Source organism: Rousettus aegyptiacus, unplaced genomic scaffold (assembly GCF_014176215.1).
Source record: "Rousettus aegyptiacus isolate mRouAeg1 unplaced genomic scaffold, mRouAeg1.p scaffold_m13_p_4, whole genome shotgun sequence".
Taxonomy (NCBI): domain Eukaryota; kingdom Metazoa; phylum Chordata; class Mammalia; order Chiroptera; family Pteropodidae; genus Rousettus; species Rousettus aegyptiacus.
In genome coordinates, this window is record NW_023416307.1 from 132,183,166 (window position 1) to 132,195,442 (window position 12,277).

Consider the following 12,277-nt stretch of genomic DNA (forward strand, 5'->3'; position numbering starts at 1 on the left):
GGTCTGTACTAATTAGATGCCAGTAGCATCCTCGCCCCCGGTCGTGATAACCAAAACACCTCCAGACATTGCCAAATGTCCCCTGGAGGGTAAACTCACCCTGGGTGAGAACCACAGTATAGACCTACTCCTTCAAAGAGTTGCCAGATAGAAATGGGGCAATGGGAGTATGTAGTTAGGTGAAGGTTTTGTTTTTGTTTGGAAGGCTTTTTTTTTTTTAGATGGGAGATATTCCCACCTCTTTGTATACTGATGTGAATATTCTATGTAGAGTGACAAGAATTTGGTGATACAAAAGAAAAAGGTGGCACCTGCAGGGGCCAGGGCCTTAAGAAAGCATAAAAGGAATGGAATCCACTTCATGAGAGGAGAGGTTGGTCTTAGATAAGGGCATGGACTCTCATCAGAGCAGTAGAAGGGAAAGCAAGGTACAGAGGCAAGTACCTAAGCCTGTGTAGTGGTAAATGTGTTTGGAGACTTTCTTCTTATTGCTACTATTTAATTAATGAAATGGGAAGCATGATTGCTAAAAATCTGGAAGAGAAAGCAGGTCTTGGAGATTTGAAGGGAGAGCAGCAGTATGAATCTGCATGTTCCACAACATTAAGTGTAGCATAATATGTATAGACTGCCTTTGTGCTTAGATCAGGGTTGGTATGTGGCTCAAAATATGCACATGTGAATTCTGCCCGGGATTCCCTGTTATGCAAACTCTCTCGTAGAGAAGAAAGACTTAATTTGCCAGGATGAGACTCCAATGAACTGGTTTCCTTACTCAGCTCTAACTATATGTGTGACCGCAGGCAAGTTCCTTTACTTTTCTGAGTCTCAATTTTCCTATCTGTAAGTTGCTGAGGTTGAACCAGATGATCACTGATGTACCCCACTGTTCCTCATTCCACAGATATTTACTAAGAGCTTACTATGTGTGGAGCATTTTCCTGTTAAACAGAATGGCAGTGGTGTCGTCTTGCAGCCACAAAGGAAACAAGAGAAATACAGAGAAGCCAGCCCAGAGTCCTGACATCATTCAGTAGCTTGTCATCACTAAACTTCCCAGAGATTTCTTATTTTGGGAAGCAATAAATGTGACTTAAACTAAAGCACCAAGAATAACTGTGGCTATTGACATCTGATCTGTTCAACAAGCTTCATGTGACTTCCATGCTTCAAAATCTCTGTCAATGGCCCATTAACTGCATGTTAAAGTACCAGCTTCTAATGGGAGTGGAAATATTCTACTATAGGAATGTGAATAATGTGCTTTAGGAACACAGAGTATAGGACAACAAATTCTCTTTGTGGAAGTCCAAAAAGGCTTCCACAAGAAGAGGTTGATATTTGAGTGGCTTTTAGAAAAATGAGTAAAAATTGTCCAAAGGAGGGAGATGGAGAATGACATATCAAATAGGCAAGAGTGCTTGCAAAGAAAAGGAGTTAGGAAAGGTCCTGGCATGCCCAGTGCTGGGGTGGGAATATCTGGTGTAGGTAGAAGATGAGGTAAAGGGTTTAATTTTAAATAAGAGAATAACAAAAATCAGCTTTTATTTTTTAAGGAGAGAACTCTGGCAGCTACAACATTTCATAAACAGCAGGTAGAAACCATTCCCGGCATCTCACTTGGGTAATAACTCTTATTCTAGCAAAATAAAGCAAAAGCTATGGTCCTTTGTTCAGAGTACTCTACAAGATAACCCTCACCTTTGTTCCTTTCCTTCCTGGACGTCCATATCCATCAGGACCAAAAAGACCCTAGAAAATGACACAAGATGAATTGTAGAGTCATCCAGATCAATGCTTGGTTGATAATATTCTCTGAACTTTTGGAAAAATCAGCAGTGCAAGGAGGTGGGGAAGGCAGAAGGGGCTTGATGGAGATGTAGCCTACCTTCATAGGATAAACACTTGACTGCCTTCAAGAGATAAGGAGGAAATAGGGTTTAAAGTTTTTAAAGACCATGATATAATTAAGTTTTTCATATTCTTTTTAATTTTTAACCCCCTCTTCAGCAAAATTATGTACCTCAACAAGATGATGCCATAGGCGTAGGAAGCCAAATCACCGTACAGAGTCCCTCTTGGTCAAACCTGCTTTCTTTGCAGGATAAAGGAACAATAGAACAAGTTCCAATACTAGTAAATCTCTAGAGATAAAGACAGCTGGGGGGAGGGGGGGTGCAAAGATTGAGATAAAGGTAATATGGTTTGGTGAGTAAGTATGTAGACTGTAAACCCAGAGAGATCTGAACTTTTAGTCTACTTCCATTGCTCGTTGTAAGAATGACCTTGGGCAAGTTACTCAACCTCCTTAAGCATTAATTTCTTCATCTATTAAATGGGGATAATAATATCATCTACATAGTATGGTTGTTGGAAGATTAAGTCAGTGTGCATGGAAAGCACTTAGCACAGTGAAGGTACCCAGTAAGTGGTCATCATTCTGCTGCTGATGGTAGCAGTAGTAGTGATGATGTTGGCAGGGGAGCAGCAGCAGTCATGGTGGTCATGGTGGTGTTATTGGTCATGGTAATGGTGTTGGAGGTGGTAGAGGTAGTAGTAGTGGAAGCAGAAGTGGTGCTGATGATAATAATTATAAAAATGTTGATGATACTTCTGGGATCTTAGCATCTGTACATGTAGACAGTGAGCTTCCTATGATAAGGAGTGAATTCAGAACATTTTAGGTGCTTTGTGCTGAGCAGACAAGATCAGATGAGAAGAAAAATTTTAAATTTTAAGCCACAGAGATCATTCCCATGGCTAAGGAGGAGCATTTGAAATATTAGAAAATAAGACAAAGAAGATTGCCAAAAATGAATTATTGGGGGCGAGGGAGAAAGATGCAAATGAAATTCATTTGCTGTTTCTCCAGCTTCTCTCTGCTGAAGGACATGCAGAACCTCCAGAGATCCAAACTATATATATTTTGGAAATGTCCAACACCCTCTAAAATTCCTAAAGTGACACCTTCAAGAAAGGCATTACTCCCCAGCTTTGTCTTTCACAGAAAGAAGTCAGTAGGAACAAGCTTTACATTTTATAAATGAGGATTTTTAATAAAGTAAAAGAGTTTTACTCCAACATCTTAATTGAGTATAGATGTAAAACATTATTTGCCCTGCATTTCATCTGACAGTAACCCTGTTCTCTTCCTTCCTTTGCCACATTTAAGTTTCTTAGACCTGCGTTTGTTTTCTCTCCTTGTTAACAAATGCACTTTCAGTGCTGAGCGTAAAACAACTGTAGGTCCTTCCTACTGCTGATAAGGGAAGTCTCAGAAATATGAGTTGCAGAAAAGACATTACTCTAACATAAAGCTCATTTTGATAAGGTGGTGAATTGAAAACAGTCATAAAAATAACTAATTCTCCCTCGTGTTCAGAGCAATGACTAAGGTAAAAATGCATAGCCCTGTCTTTGGAAGTATTATCTGTTGAAGTAAACCTTTTATGATCCTTGGTATTCAACCGTTTTAAGCACCAGGGACCGGTGCTCCTAGGAGAATCTAATGCCTGATGATCTGAGGTGGAGCTGAGGTGGTGATGCTAGCGCTGGGGAGCAGCTACAAAGACAGATGGAGCTTCGCTTGCTCATCTGGCACTCACCTCCTACTGTGTGGCCCAGTTCCTAATAGCCCACAGACCAGTACCAGTCCACAGCTCTGGGGTTGGGGACCCCTGCTTTAATCAAACCTACATCCTTAAAAGTTCGCAACTCTGATTGGCTGTCTTATTTGTTGTCCTGGAAAAAGTGTTTCATCGAACATCTCTGTATTTCTAAAAGACTCAAATGCTTGCTTCTACTGTCAAGCAGAAGAAGCTCATTGGCACTTCCCTCTTGCGAAATAAACCCTAGATTCTTTATTTATATAAGGAGTTTGAGGCTCTTTGACTCTTTAGATTCACAACAGCTCTAGTGATCATATCACATGTGTTACCCAAAATATTCATCAAGAATATTATAATTTTATGTAAAGCGAGAACAAATAATAAACAAAAATTCAATCAAGAGTCCAAAACACAGAAACTAGACTTACAGGTTGCCCTCTTGGCCCATTTTGTCCCTGTGAGCCTCTTTCTCCTGCATCACCATGCTCTCCCTTTTATAACAAAGGAAAAAGATAAAATTAATTTTTTCCTATGAGTTCATGCCATTTTAAATCATTTTTCTTAGAAATTTTACAATTATTCTTTTCAAATCCCATTGGCATCATTCTACAGTCTAAGGTAAATATCTTCCTTTAGACTTCTGTCTAAAAATATATTTAAATTTTAGGTACTGAAAATTAGCAAAACCAGGTATGCAGCACCAGTTACAGAATTTTATATTGCTATAACTTTTTCCAGGGGGTATGTGAATCTACATTTGTAGTGAATGCATGTTTATCTAACCCCTGATATGTCTGTCTAGTGATATATGTGACCATCTATCCATCTTTCCATATGTCTATCTATATGTCTTTCATTCTCTGTACCTATCTATCCAGCTATGAGGTAATGGACAGTCAATATCATCACCAACCACATCATAAACTCCTGCTGGAAATGATCACATAAGAAGAGATTCATTTAAGAAAACCCAAGATGCAATCAAGGAAGAGTATGTTCTCTGACACTTACCTTCATTCCTCTTGGTCCAGTTTTTCCTGTTGAACCATTTGGCCCTGGAAGCCCAGGATTCCCCTGCAGCAAGACCACAATGAAAATCACCTCAAGGGCCACAGAGTTAACTATCTGACTCTCTCATTATTATTGAAATGATAATATGCTCATGAATCACCCTTGACGTTTTACACAATTAATTTGATCCTCCAACATACAAAATGTATAATGTACACATTTAGCCGATAGGCAGGGAGACTGGGATCAGAGAATAAGATGTTTTGTGCAAAAGGCGAAGTTGACCATGTCCCAAGAATTAGATGACTTATCTGACTACTAGAGGGAAAAACACCATTCGATTAAGAGATTGGGAAGACAAATGCCTGGACTTTTACCCTTCCCAAATAGAAAATACTATCAAATGAGGATGAAAATAATACAATCAGTTATGGAGCTCAATTTCTCCTGACCAAGAGAGAGAATGATGATAGAACTATGGCTTAGGCCATCTAGCGCTGCTGTTTTGAATCTCCAGATACTCTTACTCCTGATTTAAATCAGGCTGCTCAGGCTTAAGGTATTTCAAATGCTCCCTTCCTTAGGAAATCACTCCCATCAACTGCCTCAATATGGTGCTACCCTTCTATGAACCACCATAGTATTGAATGGGGTCTATGGCCATGCTGCCCTGAACACGCTTGATCTCGTCTGATCTCGGAAGCTAAGCAGAGTTGGGCCTAGTTAGTTAGTACTTAGATGGGAGACCACTTAGAAAGACTGGATGCTGTAGGCATCAAAAAAAATTATTTTATATATATATATATATATATATATATATATATATATATATATATATATATGATGGGGAGTAGAACAGGTACAGAAAGATCCAAGTTAGAGGACAGTTTAGCCAATTACCTATCTGGATGACAAGTCATTTAATCCCTTTGAGGCTCCATTTCCTCATCTATAAAACTGGAGTAGTAACTACTTCCTTAAATGTCTATAAGGAGTAAACTAGTCATTTATTTCTCTTTTATGTTATTTTTTCTTGAACTGTATACATGAGCTTGTGTTATATATCTTTGAGGCTCAAACCCAATCTCAGTAATTACTATATTCTCACAATATACCTGGAGTAGAAGGGGGTACGTAGCTAGTGATCGATGTCTACTGCACAAAATTAGCTATTTCTAGAAATTCCTGATACCCAAAGATCCCAGAACAAACAGGGTAGCTTTATGCTATTCGTCTTGAAACACTCGGGTGTATGAACTGGCCATTGTTAATGAGGAGCTGTGCTGCAGCTTTCAGTTTTTCATACCTACCTGAGCACCCGGTAAGCCTTTTTGTCCAAAAGTTCCTGGTGGTCCTTGCCTTCCTCTCGGTCCCTGGTCCAAAGATGAAATTAAAGTTCAGCCAAGTTTTTACAGAGCTGCATAAGCATTTTCCATGTGGCCACAAAATCATCTTGGATGCCCTGGCCCATCGCTATCTCATTTATCACACCTTCATCAAGCAGTGTCTGCACCCTAATGCACCCCAGCATACTCACTTCAAACTCACTCTGTCTGAGACACAGGATATGAGTCCTTAACATCTATATCTTTAACCATATCTCCAGTAAAATATGATGAACGATAAAGTTTGACAACATTGCTTTATATTTTAATTCACTCAACTAATTTTAAATCCTAAAAGAGAGGAGCTGCAAGGATGTGATCTCCTTTGAAAAATCAACCTTTTCCTCATACCTACAAAGGCTGAACAAGAAGATTATGTTCTGATTTTATCAAAAAACAAAAGTACATTTAAGTGGCCTAATTTCACTGGGCACATTGCTGGGGAGTTGCTCATTTTCTCCCCAATCTGTTTTACTTTACTGATTTCTGACACTTTAATTTTTTCTCTAGCTTTTCTGAGAAATGTTTTCCTATTAGAAGGCATTGATCATGGTTTCTATACTCCTGGGTGAGGTATTGAATCATCAATTTAAATAGACCATCATATCCACATCCCAGTGGGGAATGAGAATTAAAAAGAGGTTTGATCGATTATCTTGCTCATGGCTCACCACGAGACCTGCTCTCCTTGCTCTCAGCAGCATAATAAAGTGAATACAAAGGAGAAAGCCAGGATCCAATGCTAGTGGGGGGTCCAAATTTGAATTAAGCCAGTGATCAAAGGAAAAGACAAAAACACACCTCTCAGTTGTTTCCCTCTATATTCAGATACTATTTCCTATCATAAAGTAAATACAATCTCTAACTATACATTGATTACCCATTTCTTTTTTTAGTATCTTTGTCAAGTGGAAAAACAGCAGAAACCTTCTCAAATTATCATCTGATACTCATAGGATTTTTAAAGTTAAGGAGAATGATTCAATATGTTAGTGAAATTTGTTGTTTTAAAGTTCTTCCATTTGAGGGAACTTGGAAATAATTTAGCTTTTAAAAGTGAGATGTAGAAAGTACTCCAGAAGTGTTTACAGAGCGACAGCTTTGGGTTATGCTAAGAAGACTCCAAAAGAACTGGTTGGAAGTTTAAACCCCTAGTTACCATGAACTAGTTTACAACACTCCACTGGACTGAACTCCTTCAGGGCAACTTGCCCTGATGGTCTGAATATCCCAGGCCTGTTAGCAAAATGCCCTGTGAATAATAGGTACTCAATAAACATACTGCTTATTTTTCCTGCCAAATTGAATACACATTTAATGAATTAAATACTACTTCATTAATTTAAATACACAGCTTCAGAGGCAGTAATGAAGAGCTTAGATTTATAACTATACTGCCTAAATTGAATTCTACCTTTATCATTTACTAACAGTGTGAGTTTGGCCAACTTACCTAACTTCTCCCCCCCTCACCCCACCTCCATTTCTCCCCTGTAAAGTGGGGATAATAAACCCCCCCACTGAAGAATTAGATGAGTTAATACAAGTGCTTAAAGCCACACCTAGGACATAGTAAGAGCTCACTAAATATGAGTTATTAAGAAGAAAGACTATACAACCTGCTTTGGGAGACCCTGGAAGTTAGGTATCCAAGGCCATTCTGATATATATTAAATCCCTACCAAAAAATCTAAGTTAAAATTTTAAACAAATACCCTGTAGCACTAAAAACAAGTTCACTGATACAACCTGTGGGCCTGGATACCCAAGCTCTCCTTGATAACCCTGTTCACCAGATTCTCCACGTACACCCTGTCAAAACAAACAAAATTCAGTGAGTTCACCAGGCATCTTTAGTGTTCCCAATTGAAGGCAGCCTTCCCTGCAAGATTTTATTTGAAAGCCACAAGAGAAAGATAAAAAGGATTTAACTGTCTGGGCTCAGTCCTCTTAGAATATGGAATTGGAAAAGAATGGGGTGATAGTTCCACTTATGTTGAGAAAATGAAAGACCAGGTTCTTATGTCTCTCCCAGTCTTTGCACTTTTCCTTCCAACGCCTCAGCTAGTGATGGAAGCAAAAATACTTTGTTTAAATTACTCAAACTTCCATTTTACATGATAACTAGTTACTGAAAGCCCACTTATTCTTCTTAAGGGATATGAGCTAAATGCTGACTGGTGTTAAAGACCTTTGTCTTGTATGAGGAAATTCAGAATGTTGAACACAGCAACAAGCATGACGTTCTAGGAAAAAAGAACCATAAAGCATTTAGAGAAATAGCAGAAAATTGGCTTTAAAATCTTATAGTTCTTACAGCAGTAACCTAATTATCTAGGCAAAGGATGAGTTGATAAAATTATTCATCTGATAACTGATTTAATTTCTCACTCAAATTAACTTTTTCATTTCTACAGAGAAGATATATTTGTCAAGATTGAAGATAATACCCTTCTTTCTCATGTTGCTCACATGTTGACATGACCGCTGATTATTCATAGATTTGCAAAGAAAAAAATCTTAAACTCAATTAATCAATATGTAGAACAATTACTTGTGCTTCTTAAGTTTTTAAAACTATTCAAATAAATAGGAAGCATTTCTGTTCATTATTACTGTTATATTAATCTACTCAAGAGTTGATTTTTTAGATTTATAAATATGAACCAAGTTTTATATTTATAAATATAAGTAGCTAGAAATTTTGAAACAGGTTGTGAAATGTTACCTAATTTACACATTACATTAGTGACATTAATAATGCAACACTTCTAAAAACAACATGGTGCTATATAGCAAAACTCAGACTCTTCTATTACGGCTTCACATCTATATATTTATATTAGCATTTATATTAACAAAGCAAATGCAAGAACAAAATAAAACCTATAACACAGTTTTTCTTTACAGCATCAATATGATATATAATAAAATAGAAATTACTTAAATGTTCTACATAAGAATAGTTCAGTAAATCATTGTTCTTTAAGAAAGTAAGGTATAATGTATTAAAATGATAATAGGAAGATTTGAAAACAGAAAAGCAGAATGCAAAATAGTATATACATTATGATAGCCCTTTATTATCTATGCAAGCAAAGGAAACACACAAACACGAAAATAATTGCAGGAAGATGATAGGTTTATAGACATTTAGAAATATATTCTTAATTTTATCATAATTAACAAATTAAGATTTTAGCTATTGTCAAAATGATCTATGCATTGATTTGTTTGTCATGATACAATCTTTTCCATAAATAAAATTTTATTTACAATTCCATTTTATTAGGCATCTTGCATAAGCCGGCATATCTAATTTTATAGATAGCAATGAGACCTGTTTCTCCAAGACCCACGGGATGTTGTAATTTGGAATTCAGCACCTCTGTAACCTATTTTCTTCCAATAGTACTGGCTGATCTTTAGCAAGTTATAGTCTTAACATAAATGAATTTATATGATCAATGCTCCAATACTGGGTTAACTAGCAAACCATTGACATGTTGGATAAACCCAGTTCACCCCGGAGTCTGCAAATAGTTATGATTTTGCCTCTTATTTTTAGAAAAATCAAAGCTTGAAAAGGAAAAGGAGACAACAACTATAGGGATTCATCAAGATTAGAATGTATTAAAGGGAGAGATTTCTTATTGAAGATGGCAGTTTGCACGCATTTTTCTCTACTTCCAAAATGAGAGGTTGCTCTTCCAAAATCTGTTCCAATAAGATAACAGTACAGAGACCCAGAGAGCAATCAGTCTGGATTAGAGCAGGAGGACAGAGAGCCCAGTTAGGAGGAATCCAAGAAATATAAACCTCCTATGTTTGAATATACTGAGAGGTTGTCAGTTTCGTCAAAGAACTTTAAGATTAACTAGTAATAGGCACATAGAATACAAAGCAAATGGGGAGAAAGGGTGACTTAGGAAAACAAAAGTTACATAGCTATAAATAATATTTACCTAGTTATCATGTGAATTGATTAAACCAAAAGTAGAGAAAATAAGTATATTGCAAGAATGAATTGAAGAAAAGTGTATGAAGAAGGAGATGAACAGGTTAAGAAAAATCTTTGTCCCCCATAGTAAGAAAAAAAAACAAAAACAAAAACAACAACAACAACAGAAAGAGACTCATAAATATAGAGGACAAACTGATTGTTGCCAGAGGGTAGACAGGTGGGGGGATGCGTGGAAAAAGTGAAGTGGAAGGAATAAAAACAAGGAAGGAAGGAAGGAAGGAAGGAAGGAAGGAAGGAAGGAAGAAGGGAAGGAGGGAGGGGAGGGAGGAGGGGGGAGGATTAGGGAGGGGAGGGGGGGTGAGTTTAGTTGAATTTCTATTCTTGGTGTTTCTTTCTTGCTGATTTTCCTTTATCTTTTCTTTTTTCGGGGGAGGGAGGAGAATGAAAAATGAAGAATGAAAAGCCAGACTATCTTAACTTCAGGGAAATTAGAATAGTTCTTTCTATTCCACTGCTTTGAAACTAAAAAAAAAAAAAATGCCTTTTAGAACTAATCTTGAATCAAGCGATGTTTACCAAAAAATAGTGGAGGAAAATCCCTTTAGAAGGCTCCGTCAACAAGGAATTACAGGTTCACCATATATATTATAACCCTAAGTGCAGCCTGAACAGGAATCTGAATTAGACACTGACTCTTGGCCATATACTGCAAACCAAATATATTTATTTTACAATAAATTTGTCATAACAGTAAATTTATTAAAGTTAAAATACAGAGAACTAGAGAAAAGAGTTAAGAGAAACAAAATTTTCTTTACTCTTGAATATAAAAAACATTAAGGGCTTAAAGAATTCTTATTCAGAGTCTAGCTGTGAAAGTGTGATAGAATATACCACAAATAAACATACAGCAACAGCCCGGAGGGAAACATTCTGATTCAGGAACATGCCAGGTGAACCTAGATCCATATTACAATCAACAGAGGAAAAAGAAAAAAGAAAGAAAGAAATAGAAAAACATCCAAAACTAAAAAGCAAGAAACAGCAAAGTAAAACATGTTGTTTAGAAAATGACAATAATACCAGAAGGAACAGCTCGAAGAGATGAAAGTGAGTGCTTCTGAAGTGCTAGGAGTCACAAAAAGGGAGAAGAATGGGCAGGGAAATAGTTTTCATTATAAGCTTGACAGTGCAATTTCATTTTAAATTTATGCACAGGCTTGGCTCTGATTTAAATTAAATAAAAAAGAAAGAAATAGGAGATGGAAGAGCATAGGGAATCAAAAATAACCTAAACCCAAGAGGGCCTACTGTTAATGGATATTTAGATAAACCACACATAGCATCATAAAAAAATTAAATAATTTTTTAATTTATTATTAAAAATAAATAGGAGGGAGAGGGAGAGGGAGGGAGTTAGGCAAGGACCTAAGTACAGAAAATGATAAGACTCATGTGTCTTCAAACCAAACATGTTGGAAAAGCTAGGATAGTGAGAAATCCCAATTCAAAAATCCAAACAAGTTTGTTGATGCCAAGGAAAAATTTATTTCTCATGCAATGTTAAGATCTGAAATTAATTCTTAGATAATTTTTTGTGCTATTAATAAACTCTTAGCACTTGTGAAATAAATAATATCCTGAAATAACATTTTACCACATTGGTTTTATCCACCCAAAAGCAGAAAAAAATTAACTATAATTGATTACGGCAGGTTCGGGAGAAATTAAGTGGCTCTAGGCAGTTGGGTGAATTTTCTACTCGAATTATTTAATTTTTTTATGACACATGTGTCTTATCATTTTCTGTACTTAGGTCCTTGCCTAACTCCCTCCCTCTCCCTCTCCCTCCCCTTCCCCCTCCCCTCCCTCTCCCCTCCCCCTCCCCTCCCTTCCCCTCCCTTCCCCTCCCCTCCCCCTCCCCCCTTCCCCTCCCTTCCCCCTCCCCTCCCCCTCCCCCTCCCTCTCTCCATCCTTAAATCATGAGAACACTAGAAAATAAAATAATATAAGCAGAGCAAGAGAGCAACCAGACTATGTTAGAGGTAAGTCTACACAATAAACTTAACTTTTATTTTGTACAAAAATTTCCAAGAGCATCCTGATCTTTGAATTTGAATTCTGTCTCCATCAATTATTAGCTATGTAGCCTCTGACAAATAACTTCACATTTCTAAACCTATATTTCCTCTCTTATCCATAAAAAGTAAGCAGTGATGCTCATAACTCCCAGGGCTGTAGAAAAGTTTACATAAAGTAATGTAAATAAAGGTCTAGCACAGTGATTTGTGCTAGATAAACACTTAGTA

General features: G+C 37.0%; 1 protein-coding gene and 1 pseudogene across 9 annotated transcripts in view; one reads left to right on the plus strand and one right to left on the minus strand.

Moving 5' to 3' along the window:
* Nucleotides 1–12,277, minus strand: part of LOC107508459 (collagen alpha-4(VI) chain) — a 114,136-nt gene that overhangs the window by 25,029 nt on the left and 76,830 nt on the right. For all 9 annotated transcript variants that reach the window (XM_016140253.2, XM_016140251.2, XM_016140258.2 and 6 more), the window contains 5 exons: nucleotides 7,754–7,816; nucleotides 5,930–5,992; nucleotides 4,620–4,682; nucleotides 4,037–4,099; nucleotides 1,702–1,752 (listed from right to left, as the gene is read on the minus strand). In XM_016140253.2, the coding sequence (XP_015995739.2) occupies nucleotides 1,702–1,752; nucleotides 4,037–4,099; nucleotides 4,620–4,682; nucleotides 5,930–5,992; nucleotides 7,754–7,816 (303 nt within the window). The remainder of the gene's footprint in view (nucleotides 1–1,701; nucleotides 1,753–4,036; nucleotides 4,100–4,619; nucleotides 4,683–5,929; nucleotides 5,993–7,753; nucleotides 7,817–12,277) is intronic.
* LOC118602037 lies at nucleotides 5,272–5,394 on the plus strand (annotated as a pseudogene).